Source organism: Equus caballus, chromosome 17 (genome assembly GCF_041296265.1).
Source record: "Equus caballus isolate H_3958 breed thoroughbred chromosome 17, TB-T2T, whole genome shotgun sequence".
NCBI lineage: Eukaryota > Metazoa > Chordata > Mammalia > Perissodactyla > Equidae > Equus > Equus caballus.
The window spans coordinates 64,075,539-64,092,364 of record NC_091700.1 but is presented as its reverse complement, the minus strand read 5'-3'; the positions used below and the strand labels follow the sequence as shown (position 1 = coordinate 64,092,364).

Sequence of the window (16,826 nt, the reverse complement as noted above, 5' to 3'; positions counted from 1 at the left end):
GTTATGGAGTCTAGAATTAAATTTGCAGTCTAATAGTAACAAATATGCGTGCTTTTTCGTATGAGTCTCACACTTGGTTCTATTTTATATCTCTTTGCTTGTTTTATTATCTTCTTTAGCATCTCGTTTGAATAAAATATATCTATCTCTGTTTTATGTGTTTCTTAAATCACTAATTTTTCAATAATAAGATGGAGTATAAATATTATTAAGTTAAAGATAAGGCTAGCAGAATTAGTCAAGTTAAATATAAGGAGGATTTGCATAAGAATGTTCATGGGTTATATCATTCCATTGTTCAAGTAGGATTAAAATTGCACTACTACATACTGTAATATTCATGTTAGAATAAAAAGATGAACAAGGATGTACTCCAAAGATCTCACACCTAAGTAGGGAGATCGGAAAAGTTAATAGACAATTAAAATGAAGTACTGTAAGTACCGGTAAGTAAGGGTGCCATGATCACAGTTTTAAATCAGAATGGATAATTAGGAAAGGTTTCTAAAGAGAGGTGATGCTTAAACTGAATCATAAAGGTTAATAGCCAGGCAAATTGAAGAAGAAAAATACAATTCAGCCAATGAAGCAAAATATGTAAAAAAAAAAAAAAAAGTGAAAGAAGCATGGAATATTTGGGTAGCACACCACCAGGTTATTGAAAAACAAATTAGTCTCAATGATGTTGGATTAGCTCATGAGAATATTTTAAAATCTGACAAATATCCTTTTTCGTGTTTAATCTTCAGTACAAGTGATGCAGGAGAATACATAATATGATTTCTATAATTCCACACTTTGATAATAATCCCACTTTATGATACTATTTCAAGTGGAATTCTTAATTTACTAATGAAATATTTACTTTAAGGTAATTTCTGTCCATAATTGGCCTTTTATATTTGAATTTAGCCCAAATTTCAAATATTAAATGTATAAATTCACCTGAGATCCTTTCTGTATTGAATAGAAAACAAATGAGATTCGATTTTTAGAAAATATGAGGGCAATCTGGTCACTCAAGTGAATCGCAGAGAAAGAGCTATTAACAGAGAAGGAAAAATATTAAGTCAACTACCGAAAGCTTACCACTTCACTTCCTGCTGTTCTGGTTTTGACTGCTAATTTATTGCTTGCTATGGCTTTTGTAGGTTTTTCTAGAGAGATGATTTTATTTTATATTTTAGCTTTTTTCGTGGATGTCTTCAACCTGAATGACTATGCAAATCTTTCATGTCTCAATTTAAAATGCATGTTAAAACTATATTTAATGGAAAAATTCCTTCAGTCCTAATAATTTCTGTCTCAATGTGCAGGTGGTAATGGGATGCTAAAGTAATTAAAACAAATAATTATGTATACTAATAGATATTTAAACCTAGAGAGTATCAGAGAAAATTCTTACTCCAAAATCTTAATTTTACAAATGAAAAAACTGGGGACCAGAAAGATTAAGTAGCTTGTTGAAGTTCATACAGCTCATTAGTGGCAAACCTTGGTTTGGAATTCTCCACAGATTTGAGGTTTGTTTTGTTTTGCTTTGCTTTTGGTATTGATTTTCTACCTCAGTCTAATTATTTGTGTATTACTAGAATATATTGTTTAGTTTCAGAATATGTTAGAATTTCTAATATATTCTAATAAAAGGTGAGACTCTCCTTGAGAAAGAGAAATGCACTTCCCACGTGAACACATCGTTAGGACACCTACACGGACCCCAGAAGAGGCCTGGTGAGTGAGGGGCCCTGAACTTTAAGCTTCATCAATCTTACAAGAAGTCCTTTCTCAGTGGACAGAATTATCATTTACTGTAACACTGCATTTTTGTTTTAGTCAATAAATTAATTAATTTGATGCTTTTCTATTCATGAGAATTACTGATTAGATTATATTACATGTAAATTCATATTGCATTCAAGAGTATGTACAGTTTATAATTTTCTAAAAATTGTTCTCTTTTTTTGTGTAATGTATATAGTGGCCTATACATTCCAGATATAAATTTACTAAGTCTTAGAATATTTTAAATAAATAGATAAATATCTAACTGAAAATCTGTAGTTATGCATGCTTATGATGTTTATTAGAGTGACTTATTTGATAAAATATTTCTAAATCGCTAGAACCATTGTTCATATAAGTCTAGAGATTTGTGAATTACTCGCAGCTACCATGAGACCAAACATTAATAAATAACTTTATCATGGTCAACGTTATGACCCTACGAAAGTGCTCTTGTTATTTTATTAATGTAATATCATGAATTTCTGTGCTGTAAACTTTTAGGCATCCACAAAAGTATATTTCATGTAAACTACCCAAACAATATCTCCTTATGAAAGTAAAAGACAAGACGATATTTTTTATTTTGATTTTGATTTTGATTTTTCATGTCTTTACCCATATCACTCTTGCTGGAATGTAAGCCCCAACAGGACATAGTTCTTGGCTTTCGTGATCTGATGTCTTAAGCCCTCAACACATATAAGAAACCAAATATTTTTTAATGAAGTAATATTTTTAATTAAAAGAGTATGCCCTTAAAGTTGATGGTATTGATATTGATAGTTGCTAATTATTTCTGTCAATATTTTGTAGTAATGTTTATTTTACAAGGCATGTACAATATAAATCTTTTATTTGTGTTCAGACTTTTGTACCTCTTTTTATGACATCTGACCAACAGTGTAGCCTGACTCTGCCCCTTTAAATGTCATTTGTGTAACATAGCGAACACTCCAAGACACCAAACACTTAGACTTGAGTGTATTAGCAATGCCATGTATAGGGAGCTAGTCCTGCCTTTAGTAGTGACTTATCTATTAGTTGCATTAGATGATTTCATCATTCAGCACTCCCAGAAAAAGATTTAAACAAAAATCTATTGTGCTTTTTTTCTTTGCCCAGAAAAAGAGATTAGTTGTCAGATTTAATGTAGACAAAAGTTCACTGCAAAAACACTTCGGCTTTTCACAGGACATGAAGGCCCTGCTCGAGAGACAATAAAGATGAAAAATGATGTCCTAGCAACTTTTTCTTGCCTGATCTTTTGAGTTAAAAGATAGTTTTAAATGTAGAAGTTCAAATAGAATTCAGAAGCAGCTTTAATGGTAACTGTACAACGAAAGGTAACTCACAGGTACTCAGTTACATGATTCCTGAGGGGTAGAAGCTTCCAAGAAGTTAATATACAGGAAAATACTATAGCACTAATATGTTACAATTGAATAGAATGATATAGGCTATTGATACTCTTTTTATCAGTTAGAGTCACACTGTGTTTTAAACTTTGGGAGAAAAGGAAAGAATGATGCAAAAATTAACCTACACTACATTTTATGCTGGGGAGGAGGCAGAGAATAAGGCAAAAATAATCTCCATTATTTTGCCAGACTGTACTTTTTGCTTAAAGGATGGCAAAAATGCAGAATAATTAATATCGTTATAATATAATATCCAAAAACCCAATATATTAAATTTTAAGAAGTAAAAGCAGATCACAGTATTTATATATCCATACATACACTTGTGCAACTATATATTTGTACTTTCATGCGAAAATTTGATTAAAGCCTTTTTGAATTAGCATTTTAATGCATCTTGCAACCAGGTATGTCAATAAGTTTGTATATTTTTGCAAAAAATAGTACATTATGATTAGTCTTTAGTCTGAAACACTCCTTCCCAGCATAAACTGTAGTATTAGTCCTTAGTCTGAAAGGCTTAATTACTAGGATTCTACATATGTTAAAAAGAGTAGCTACCCAGAAGCATGGTGGTTAAGTTGCCATGTGGCAGCCTCACCTTTGCAGATTCGGATCCCGGGCAGGGGCCTATACACCATTCATCAAGCCATGCTGTGTCGGTGTCCCACATACAAAATAGAGGAACCTGGCACAGATGTTAGCTCAGGGCCAATCTTCCTCACCAAAAGAGAAAGAAAAAAGAGTAATGCTGCCTTGTTACTATTCTTTTGAATGCTCAACTAGTTTTTTCTTTATACGGTATAGACTCCTGTGAGAAGGTTGACATTTTTGCTATTTTTGCAATAAAACTATTTGCCTCATTTGTATTCTTGGAAAATAATTAGTTTTTAATATTGAGTCTGCTATGGCACTTACAGGTAAATTAAGTTGATATTTTATTATATTAGATTGAAACTTTCAGACTAACTTTTATTCACTCAATGAATATATTGTTAAGGAATTCTCTGGGTGCCAGAAAGAAAATTGTGAACAAACATGATCCTTTTCTCATATTACTTTGGGTTTAGTAAGCTAACAGAAAACCATTTATTCGGTAGCTGTTGACCTTTGATTCTAGGACAATTTCTCTTTGTGTTTACTTAAGAGAAAATATTATACTTATAAATAAAATGTGTACGTCATTATAATAGATATACCACACTATTGAAGCTTTCAAAACTTTTGTATAAGAAAGATATTTGTTTTACACTATCAAATTAAAAAAGAAACAATAAATTTACTTTGATATAAAAGCTGTGTTACATAATATATGTGCATGCTAATAACACAAAATGATGAGTGCCTCTGAGGGGATACAAATTAATTTTATATATACATTAATATATATATGATAAATGTTTTTATGTAAATATACTAACTTTAGAATATAAGTATTGGAGTTTCTTTCAGACCTTGTAAGACATTTGGTCCTGTCTAAAATGTCCATAACACATTTGGTCCATAAGATACTTGGTCCAGACCAAAAGGTCTTAGACATTTGGTCCTGTCCAAAATGTCTGTAAGCACATTTGGTCCACACCAAATGGTTTTGGACAGAACCAAATATCAAGGACCTTTTGGTTTAGACCCACTGTCTCCAAGGACGTTTTGGACAGAACCAAATGTGTGCTAATCTTGGTAGATATTTATAGCCTCAGTAGCTGTAGGTAATTGTGGAGTATAATTCTTCTCCCCACAGACTTACTGTCTATGTCAATGAAAAAGTGTCAGATCAAATTCTGATGCACATAAAAATACTTATTTGCAAATCAGGCAGAACCAAGGAAAGGTAGACACTCTACTTGATTTGTAAGAGAAACAAAGTACAGCTCTTCGTAGTGAAGTACAGCTGAAATTATAGTTAAGATTAGGCAATAGAATCCCCATCGCAGCCATACTTGAAAAAGCCCTTGAGCTTGAACAGGCTACTGAACAACCTGTTATAATTCGTAAACTTCTATAATCATATAACCTGTTGATATGAGGGCAGAGGTGCTTTTAAAATATTTCTCCTTATTCCACATACCTTAAAGACCACTCATTTTGCTAAGGGACAGAAAATTTCTATCATCAATTATATGAAAAAACAATATAGGATTAAAATAGCCAAAGTTCTTGTAATAGTTCACACCTGAGTCTGAGCTTCTGATTAGAGTTGTCTAAATGCGGACTCACCATTCTTTGCAGCAGCTCCTTTCCCAACTGCTATTTCAGATGAGGATAATTCAAATATTAATTAATGGGTCCATTTTTCTTATTGTGATCATGACAAATATAAATAGTTGCGTATTCCATAAAGAAGTATGAATAAAAACATATTGATTATCCAACATCCACAAGCAGTAACTTGATACTCATCTCAATAATTGCCAAACGTTAGAAATAAGTGTAAAATGTCAATATCATAATTAGAAGTTATAACTAAGGAGAATAAGGGGATAATGATAAGAAAAATGGTGCAAGAAGCAATTGGACTTATGTGAATGAAGACCATTTCTTTGTTCCTTCCTAGACAAAGTTTTGACCTCGACCTTATTTTTGACCCTGGTACCTGAAATCACGTTAAATGAAGAGATAATTTTTAAAAAAAGAAAAAGCCAGGTGCTAAAAACTCTCTCAAGCACTTTAAGTACATTTTCTCATTTAATTCTCACAACAGCCCCTTAAGGTAGATACGATTATTATCACAGTTTTGCAAGTTGGAAAACTGAAACTTAAAATGTTGAAGCAGTTGACTTACCGTTAATAAGGATACTCAACATTTTTGCATTCAATTCCATGCTTTAATAGTTATTTTTATTAATATTCTGCTCAGATTCTAGCTTAGGAAACACCTCCATGTCAGTCCGTTACTTCCAGGCAATGGGCAAACCCCTAAGACTTTCTAATGGAATGATGTGTCTCCAGCTAGAATGAAAAAAAGAGGACTCAACAAGAAGAAATTTCAGGGACTTGTAAGCAGTGATTTCCAACTTTTACAGTTGCTTATTTTGTTTATTTTTATTTGTATTTGTTTCCATTTAATTAAATACAGCTGCATAAGTATAGGGCTGGGATTAGTAAATCAACATGCTTTTCTCTGCTGCCTCTTAAAGTAGCATTTCCTAGTGTCAGCTAAGAACTATATAAGTCCGTCACAATAAAATGATGGAGTCCAGCAAACCTAGTCTTAATGCCATTATTTTTATTTAATTTATATTATTTATTTATGTCTTGCAATACTAAAAAGAATACAAATCAGAAAAATATAGCTTAGCAGAATTTGTTGTTTCAAAATCATATCTCCACATTTTGATTCGCATCTCCCTATTGTGATCATTTTGTCAAAGATCAAAAGAAACAATTTACAGCACTATTGTTGCTAAGTAAAATTCACTCAAAATTATTTTATAATATATAACCCCTCAATCTCAACATTTAGGAAACTTTAGGATCTAAAGCTGTGCTCCTGAATTCCTTCACTGTTAGCCCTCTTGGCAAAGAAAGTATATCTGCTTCTCACTTCAGGCTTTCGTAATTGCTTTTGACTGGAAGCAGCTCATATGAACCTGCACCTACAGAAGTCACTTGCTGCTGGAATATAAGTAAGCAAGAAATGATAGACAAGAGATTAGTAGAAAAGTCTATTGTATGGGTCTCTAACCTTGGCCCTTACACGTGGAAATTTATAGAAGCTATATTAACCTATCTGCATCTCCTAAAAGATTTAAGATGGAAAGGTAAAGATAAGTGGTTCATTAAAAGTAAGTTAAGGCAGTTAATTCTCATTGCTTAAGACAATTTTGAAGACAATGGGTGAAAAAAGTTGCCAAGATTATAAAAGATCAAAGGAGCCCTACCTTTTGTTTGTTTGTTTTCTTTTATCTTTGAAAGTTGCTAAAGGTACACAATATTAAATAATAACTTAGACAGAAAGAACAGGCTGGAATGGCCAAGCATGCAACACAGAATAGGAGTCTGCAAGGTAGAGAAGAAGTATAGAGGTGGATTAATGTGCAGACCGTGTTGATTAGTCAGAGGAGTAGATGCAGACTTACGGGGCACAGAGGAAGAGGCTGGTAAAGCAGCGAATGTATATGGCAGCATATCAGCATTGTCCACTGTCTTGTGACCAGATATTACGGTAGTGAGATAAGTCAATCACAGCTTCCTAAAGAACGCCCTGAAGATGTTATATTTAAAATATATGAAAATTATATATTTGTTTTACATTTGCTTATGCCATACACACTTACAATATCTAAACAACAAACTTAGGCTAGGATCCATTAATAATAAATAAAATAATTAGGTCTCGTGTTCAGTTGTATAGGAGCAATATTTATCACCTTAGTCTCTCTCCTTCAATTATTTCCCCCAATACCAAAATTAACTTTCTAAAACACAAATCCGATTGTCTATATTTCTGTATAGAAAGAATAAACTCCTTAATGGGATATTCACAGTTCATCAATATTTACTGTTTGACTAATGCTATCTTAAGCTCTGCTGCTTCCCTCTGCTACTACAGCCTGAGATGTAAATACTGAATATCTTACCAAGCTGGAAACATGCAAAGCTGCTTTACAGCCTACTTTGCACAAGCTGTTGCCTCAACCCAGACTGACCCTTCCTCTGTTTCCTGCCTAGAGAATTCTTATTCATCCCTAATAGTTGGGTCAAATGCCATTTCCTAGGTAAGGTCTTCCTTTAATACCCTTTGCAATGCTAGTTATCCTCCCCTCTGTGTTCTTGGTACATAGAGGATATATTATAGCAACTATGATGGTGGGTCATACTTATTTAATTTTTACGCTTAGTCTATTAGCTGCTAGAATAACTCTATGTAAAATTCATTTTTATTTAACTGTCCACAGTGCTTAAAACAATACTAGCTCATTTTAGAACTCTGTAAAATGAATGTAAGGCACCATCATTGATTGCAGAAAATCACTAAATCATTTTTTTAAAAAGTTAGTTCCCTATTAAGAACCACGCTTGTTCAATTTCTATATACACTTGAAGTTCAGGTATATATTTTTTCTTTTAGTCAATAGAACCTCAGTAAAAATCAGTTCAACGAAGAAATAATTAATAATTAAGGAAAGCATAAACAGGATCATAACTAATGAAGTTATTAATAATTACTAGGTTTTTAGTTATATCACTTGAAGGTCAATGTATAACAGAAACATAAATGGTGCTCAAATGTGGGAAAAATTAATCTCTAAGAGAGAGTCAAGTAGAAAATGTTTTTTTAGCACTGAAGTGTGTTAGATGGCTGCAAATCACTTGACATGTCATTTTTGACTTCATACTTGATAAAATATCTCCTTTAAATCTTTAGACACTTGTTTTACTCAAGATACCAGTACAATTTTCTTTTCATCTGCTGTTCTGATAGAAAGTTTTCTTAGAAAATGAAAAGTATTTAATTCTTTACTTTTAAAAACCTTATAAAGATCACCCAGGAAAAATCCCAAGTATAATTCAAAATATATCAGTTTAGAAAAATTGCTATCTAACTACTTTTTGGTTTACAATATGGAAATTCCTCCTTTTCTCTGCTAATTAAAAAGTCAGATTACTCTATATGAAATAATAAAAGAAGAAATTTTTCAGTTCTAAAAGTAGAATTGTTTCTCTTTATTATTCACAATCAGAACAATATCTTAAATAAAACATCTAATTTCTTATTTGTAGTGATTTTTCTTTATAATTTGGAAATTTTTTCTGTAAGCATCTATTAAATAATTAATATTAATTCAACACTATGGTCTACCTTAAAAATTAAGTATGATCAAGAATCAGCATAATTTTCTCATGGAGGAAATTTTCTTAAAACTTTATCTTTTAATTCTCTTTCCACTTCTTTAGAGATTCTATAACATCATATACTGCATTTCAAACCTCTGAAGAAGACTAATTTGTTATTCTAAGCTTTAGTTTGCCTGGTTAATCCATTCTGTCATTTTCTCTTTATTCCTTCATGGTTGGCGTACTCATGTCCCTTGTGAACAGCCGTTTACTGAGTGTCCACTGATCTAAATCACAATTACGGATGCTTTATGAGATGCAATAATTATCAGAAAAAGAAATCTCACTTTCACAGAGACTGCAATTTCTTGGAAGACACAGACTCTAAATTACCTTATTACAATCTAGAAAGGAATATAAACTTTATAAACAATTGTCAAACCATGGTTGCATTCTTTGTAGCTTGGTCAGTAAGAGAAAGTTTTATCTCTAGAGACTAGGAGATTTGAATGGTGGGCAGAATTTTGATAGGTTACCATAGCAGAAGATCTTTTGCAGTATAGGGTACAATACAAGAAATGTCATGAAGGATAGGATACAGGGAACAGAGATGAAACACCAAGTTTTGCATTTGACTGTTTTGAATAATGTGTGAACATACTAGTGGTAGATAGAATTTAAAAAGGTTAAGGCCAGATATTGATCAACATGTTATGTCATATGATAAAGTTTTCTCTTTAATATTTTCTCAACAGTGGACAATTCTTGGAGCTTTTGAGGATAGTCTATGCTACTGGGAGATTAATCTCATTCTCATAGAAACGTCAAAAATCAGTTGAAGAACACAGACATGCAAGTAGTAAACTGAGTTAGAAGGCTACTGAAATATATGATGTCAAAATTAAGACAAATTATAGAGAAAACAAAAGGGAAGAATATGTTGTAAGAAATATTTTAAAAGTAGAATCTCCTGGGGCCGGCCCAGTAGCACAGCAGTTAGGTGCTCACGGTCTGCTTCCACAGCCCAGGGTTCACTGGTTCGGATCCCGGGTGTGGACATGGCACAGATTGGCAAGCCATGCTGTGGTAGGCATCCTACACATAAAGTAGAGGAAGATGGGCACAGATGTTAGCTCAGGGCCAGTCTCCCTCAGCAAAAAGAGGAGGATTGGCAGCAGATGTTAGCTCAGGGCTAATTTTCCTCAAAAAACCCCAAAAAGTAGAATCTCCTATTGAAATTATCAGTATGTGAATGATTAACCTATTAAAATTCTGTGGAATTAATTTTAATATAAGGATTGATGATAGCGATTATACTAGTGTAGATTGATATTTCTGGAAAAAGTAGAAGATGGATTTCTAAAACAGAGTTTGGGTTTGTAAGTGTATAAAATTTGTTAAAGTGTTAATCACGTATAATAAACATGTTTCCTATGGTACACAAAACTTATTTACATGATAAAGCAAAATAAAAATCTGGATTTTGTATTGATTAAAATAGTTTTTGCCTTAAGCAAACAATTCTAGGTTAAACCTGAAACAAAAAGTCACAGATATATTTTTTTCATTTCTATAATTACTTCTTAATAATTTAGTCATTAATAAATGTAGCTATAATTAATTTAAACTAGATATGTCCGTATCTATTCTCTTTCTTGTTTATTTTCTGAAAACGTAGAGAAAAAACTTACAAAAATATCAATTGCCCCTTTCATATGGATAATATATAGCAGATAACAAAAATTTTCTAAGTTGTCAATTGTCAATTTATAGCTAATAACCAAACTGGTATCAGTGTATGGCTGGTTTTTCAAAAAAGTAATTTAGACTAACAGCGTTACTACTGCCTCACTTGGCAAAAGTTGGTTCCTGGGAAGGGTGTGAATCAATTTGCGTAAGCTGCTCTGGATCTTTCTGAAGAAAAGGGGTGGAGATCCTCCAGGTCTGAAGGAAGGGGAATCGGTTGAGAGGAACTAAGGAATTTCCAATTTGAGGCCCAATGGCAAAGGAAAGCAACGAGGCCCCAGCATAAAATACCCTCAGAGAACAAGGTAGACTTGGTATCGGACCAAGTGAGCTAAGTGCCTAAGGTCCTGGGGGTTTTGAGGGAGGAATGGGCCTGTGACTCCTTTACTCTATTGTATACATGTATTTGTATCGCTTACATCAGTGCTATCAAACCATATATGATTAGCAGCTTTTTCTTTTCTCACTTAGTGTGGACAAGTGTCAGTACGTAACTGTCTCTTTAAGTATTGCATAGTATTATATCATGTAGTTGCAATATCGTTAATCTAATTTTTACTTTATTGTCTTAGTCAGCTCAGGCTGCCAAAACAAAATACCGTACATTTGGTGGCTTAAACAATAGAATCTATTTTGTTTTTATTAATGATGTTTCTCTAGTGGCATCAGTTCATTTCACTTTCTAATTGGAAAGATATTAAATCTTTATTTTCTCTCTTCAAAAATTGTGCATTTTCTACTTAAATAATGCACAGTTTTATACTAATCGTCAAGTTAATTAATTGATTATTCAATGCTTCAGACATTTCTATTTTTCTACTCTATCTCTCCAGTAGTAAGATATGAGTTTTGTTTGTTAGTCCAATCTGAAAATCTCTTTGTTTTATTTCAAGAAATGTCCTTTCATGTTAGTATCAAGGCCAACACATTGATTTTCATCTTTCTTCTTTTTTATTTTTTTATTTATCTTACTGTGTTCCATCTTACCCTTCCCTTAATTCCATCGATTTAGAGCATGCTATTTATTTTTCATTCTCAACTCTTGTTACTTGGAATTTTCAATCTATCACTAAAGACTCTTTTGATCAGAAGTATTTGATTCTGCTATTTTAAACCAAGTATTTTTTCGAGCAAGACGCTTTTTCTAAATACCATATTTGATTATCCCTCTCCTTCCTCTCCAACTCCAATAAAATAACATATTTATAAATTCAGGAATTTTACAAGGATATGTCAAAGTATGATTTTATTTTCTTATTAAACCTGCCTTCAACTCAAGGATGTTTCAATCTATATATGAAGATTTTTCTTCAGTTCTGGAAATTTTCCTTTCAACATACGTAAACTTACAACATCTGGATGTCTCCTTTTATTTCCAGGTACTGCTATTATTCACATATTCATTCTCCTGGATCTTTCTTCCAGTCTATTTTCTTCCAGATACCCATCTATTTAATCTTTGTTCTATGCTTTAAGTTATTTTTTCCTTATTATCTCTCAAGGCCTCTCATTTGGATCTCAATACCAACCACTCTTCCAACTTTATTTCCAGAATTATTTAGTAGAAAATAATACATTTTAAAAATAAATATATAAATACACACACTTTTTTAAATCTCTGTAAATTTCCTTTTGTGGCTGCAGTTGAAACCCCCTAGAGTTTCTTTATTTTTAAGCCATTTGGCAGTTTCCCTGAAATTCTATTTAGATGGGTAGGTTTATAGATTATTCTACTTTCCTCTCCCAGCTGGACCAGAGTTGTGTCTTTTTTCCTTTGGCAATAATTCTCAATTCTCAGTGCTGGCTGCACATTCAAATTACCTTGGCATCTTTTAAATTATGGATACTGAGCCCCAACCGAAGCAAATTTGATGACAACCTTTTGAGGTGGAGTTCAAGTAAATATATATATATGTAAGTTTTCTTTGATTCATTTAAAAACTACTCTCTATAAGCTCATTGTGCTTCACGTTTAAGTGATTGGGTATCCTAATTGAGGGGAATCTGACAGATGGTAAAAAAGAGTATGCCCCTTGGGTCTGTCGTGAAGGAGCAGTGAAACCCTCAGCTTTCTGTTAAGATTTCTTCACAGGCAGCGGCTCTGTGTTGTGTACATTCTCTGTACTGTCCCAACCTGAGAAGATGGAAACCACGTGTTCTATACTCTTTTGGCTTCTTGGGAAGCCAAAGTCAGAGAAATTCAAAAAGTTATTTTAAATTAATGCAACCTTCTCTTTGGTGATCAACATCTATGACATAAACTGTTTTCTTGGATTTGCTTTTTTCTGATTCTTACCACGGGACTCTAGTGTGTCTCGCAGAAACTTATCCAGACCACAGAATCAATACTAGAGTGATCATATCTTTCATTGAGAAACACTTCTGTGATTTCCCTTTGCTCTTAGAATAAAATCCAAATTCATTAGTTTCATACTAATGATCCATCCCTTTTTGATGGATATCATATCTTAACGAAGAAAGAGCATAAACCAACCAAAATATAGTCTACTCAATCCAAAGCACACAAGCTACTCCAAAGTATATTTCTAACTGATACTCAGTAAAATGTTGATTCAGGGGCCGGCCCCATGGCCTAGTGGTTAAATTCAGCACCCTCTGCTTCAGTGGCCTAGGTTCAGTTCTTGGGGCGTGGACCTACACCATTCATCACTGGCCATGCTGAGGCAGTGACCCACATACGAAATAGCGGAAGATTGGCACAGACGTTAGCTCAAGGTGAATCTTCCTCAGAAAAAAAAAAAAGTTAATTCTAGCATCTCCTTAAAAACTTCACAGATGTTTAAGCTTTATCTTCATATGTTTAATCGTGGAGACTTGTGAATAACTGCAGGTACTTCTGTAAAAAGCCCATGACATATCTCCATATCCTTTGGAAATTGCCCCAAACTTCACATTTACTCATCCTTTCTAATCCCTATCTCTTACTTTGAGCAGCCTAAAGAAGAACAACATTCGGAGTTTATGCCTCTTGATTTCAACTATCTCTGCATCAGAACCCTGCTCATCCATATGCATACGTTACTGGCATATGTAAAATAGCCTCCCTAAGTTAAATGTATGTATGAGAGCAACTTGATATTCTAATCAGTTACTTTACCCTTTACTAAACTATAATTGCATAATATGTGTGAAGTGGACTTGCTTACTGTGAATAATGTACTTATTGCATTTTAGTTAAATATTCGTTGACTAATAAATATGAGCTCAATGAGGGCAGGGATACTGTTTGCTCTGTTCACCTCTGTGTTCCTGGCACTGTGTCTTTGGTGCCAAGAACAATTCCTGACACATAATAGACATTCAATGAATAATAGTTAAATGAATGAATAAATCAGGTGTCATCTTTTACTGTCACATCCCTGTTGCGAGACAAATCTCCCTAGATCTCTCACATTTCCGCACAACTTTTGAGCAAGGCCTTGACTGCCCAAAATGATGCTATTAAAGCAGAAATACTAGGAAGATAGAGATAGTTTCCATGTCCAAAGTGAAAGGCAGTCATGCTTAAAAGCACAAAGATAATGTCTCCTTCTGGAATAATGGGCATGGATGTTTATTGACCATTATAAATTAATTTCCTGTCTTGTAATGCAGCCCACTGCATATACAGGTTCCAACTCACCACTGTCAATGCAAAAATTGCATTAGAAAAACTTAAACAGATAAGGAAGACTTTATTCGAGACAGTTGCAATAGGGAAGAGAGGTCAGAACTAAGGTTGAACTCAACTTCATTAAAACAAAGGTGGGAGACTTTTTAAGAGCTGAGGTGGGTGAGGGGGGCCATGGGCAATCTATGTTTGCTAATTTGCCTTACCCAAAGGTAAAGAAAATTTTCTATCTTCATGACAAGGGGTAGTTTTACAACTTGAATAAAGGCGACAACTGAAGTTAGGCTCCTGCCCTCCCAGAGAGACTAGGAGACTTGCGTACTGTCCTTTTTTGATAAATACATTTAAAAGAGATGGTTCCCAGCTTCTTGAGAAAGACAGTTTGGGGTTGTAACACTGGCAAGAGACTTTTTAAAAGATTTATATCTCAAAAGAACAGAACAATTTGCAATCACAAGGTTCCTAAGTAAATGCTCTAAAGGAACAGAGGTCAAGGCCATAGGGACAGCAAGACTCCTGTCTAACGTTGGTCAAGATGAGGGAAACATCAAGGCCATCTTGGTCATCCTCTTTGAGTCACTGTGGGAATTGGGGCTTGGAGAACCAGCAAAAGAAAAAAAGTTAAAAATGGTGATATTCTGACTATTGTTGTTGTTATGAGTAATAACTACCTATCCTCTTTGACCCAGGAGTCTTATGTCCTCTATTAACATACGTATGTTTGTGACTGTCTAACTCATCAGCTAGCACGTAGGGTAAAATTACAGATGCTTCAGAGCTTCTGACAATCAGACATTGATTTTTAAACTTTGGGAAAAAATTCATCAGAATCTCTCTAGATAATGGGCTGATTTCAGCCAATATTAACATGACGTTTAAATATTTAGCAACTGTTTAGCACTTAAGAAAGTTCATCTGTGAAGAAACAAATTTACTGGAAAAGCAGTGTTTAGGAGTTATATATATCCTCCCATTGATAGCTCACTGTTAATTTGTTTTAATTGCTTGTATTTAGTGATTGCAGGTTATGAAATGAAAAGTATCATATTTTCTAAGCTTTAGATAAGTTTATTTTGAAGTTATTGAGAAGCCAAAGCACAGAGACCTCTACCCTGAAGTTCAAATTGATAATATAACACTGCTTAATGCAACATTGCTTGAAGCAACAAAGTACTTTGCAGTGTAGAAACATTCTTCTAAAGTAGAGGCATAAGATATTATCATCTCTGATTTTTAGAATTTGCTTCTTTGCATGGACATAAATAAGGAAATTAGTTTTCTTTTATAAAGCATCTAGATGATATTATTTATTTTTGGTTCTAATTTTTTTCACTTTAATGAATGATCCAATTAGTAGTAAATAGTTTCTACCTCATTGCAATTCCTTTTTTTTTTTTGAGGAAGATTAGCCCTAAACTAACATCTGCCACCAATCCTCCTTTTTTTTGCTGAGGAAGATTGGCCCTGAGCTAACATCTGTGCCCATCTTCATCTACTTTATATGTGGGACACTTGCCACAGCACGCCTTGACAAGTGGTGCATAGGTCCGTACCTGGGATCCAAACCGGTGAACCCCAAGCTGCCGAAGTGGAATGTGTGAACTTAACTACTGCACCACCGGACCAGCCCCTGTAATTGTTTCTTAACGGCTAGAGCTTATAGTGAATGGCATCATAGTTTTTACTATTTGATTTTTAAAATTTCACTGTGAAATAAATCCATTCAGTTTTCATTTTTCCCTTGTTTTAGGTGTGACAGTACTCGAAGGCCCTATTTATGCAGTGGGAGGCCATGATGGTTGGAGCTATCTGAACACAGTGGAGAGGTGGGATCCTCAGAGTCAGCAATGGACATTTGTGGCCAGTATGTCAATTGCCCGAAGCACAGTTGGAGTAGCAGCATTGAACGGCAAGTGAGTAGATTTTTATTTTTTTATCAGAAAAAAAATTTTTTTGGAGTGGATATTCTTTTTAAAATGACTTTTAGTAAGCTGGTTTGATAAAAATTATTTTAAATATTTTAAATTTTTGATGTTTTTTAAAATCTTGTCTTCATGGATAATTGACCGATCAAGACTGCATATTTTTCCAGATGCTTCTGCATATAAAATAGAATCCAAAACTTCTTTACATTAATTGCTGGTTAAAGAAATATCAAATATATTTCATGAGAATTATGTTTACTAAGGATGTACATATTTTTACCTTTTCTGGTAAAATAGTCTGAGAAGCCTCTGGAAGCTGCTGAAAGAGTGGTGCTCAATATATGCTATTTTTTTTCATAATTACACCAGTCTGTCCTCTGTTCACCATTTCCATTCCTATTACCCTGAATCAGGAATTCTCAGCCTCAGCACTGTTGATATATTGGGCCAGATAATTCTTTGTTGGGGGTGGGGATCTATGCAGTGGGCATCTGGCAGCATCCCAGACTTCCATCCACTAGAAGCCAGCTATACCCCCAACCC

At 33.7% G+C, this 16,826-nt stretch overlaps 1 protein-coding gene across 2 annotated transcripts in view; it reads left to right on the top strand.

Annotated features, from left to right (window-relative positions):
- Positions 1-16,826, top strand: part of KLHL1 (kelch like family member 1) — a 333,689-nt gene that overhangs the window by 282,046 nt on the left and 34,817 nt on the right. For both annotated transcript variants that reach the window (XM_070240346.1, XM_014732127.3), the window contains one exon: positions 16,109-16,271. In XM_070240346.1, coding sequence (XP_070096447.1) covers positions 16,109-16,271 — 163 coding nt within the window. The remainder of the gene's footprint in view (positions 1-16,108; positions 16,272-16,826) is intronic.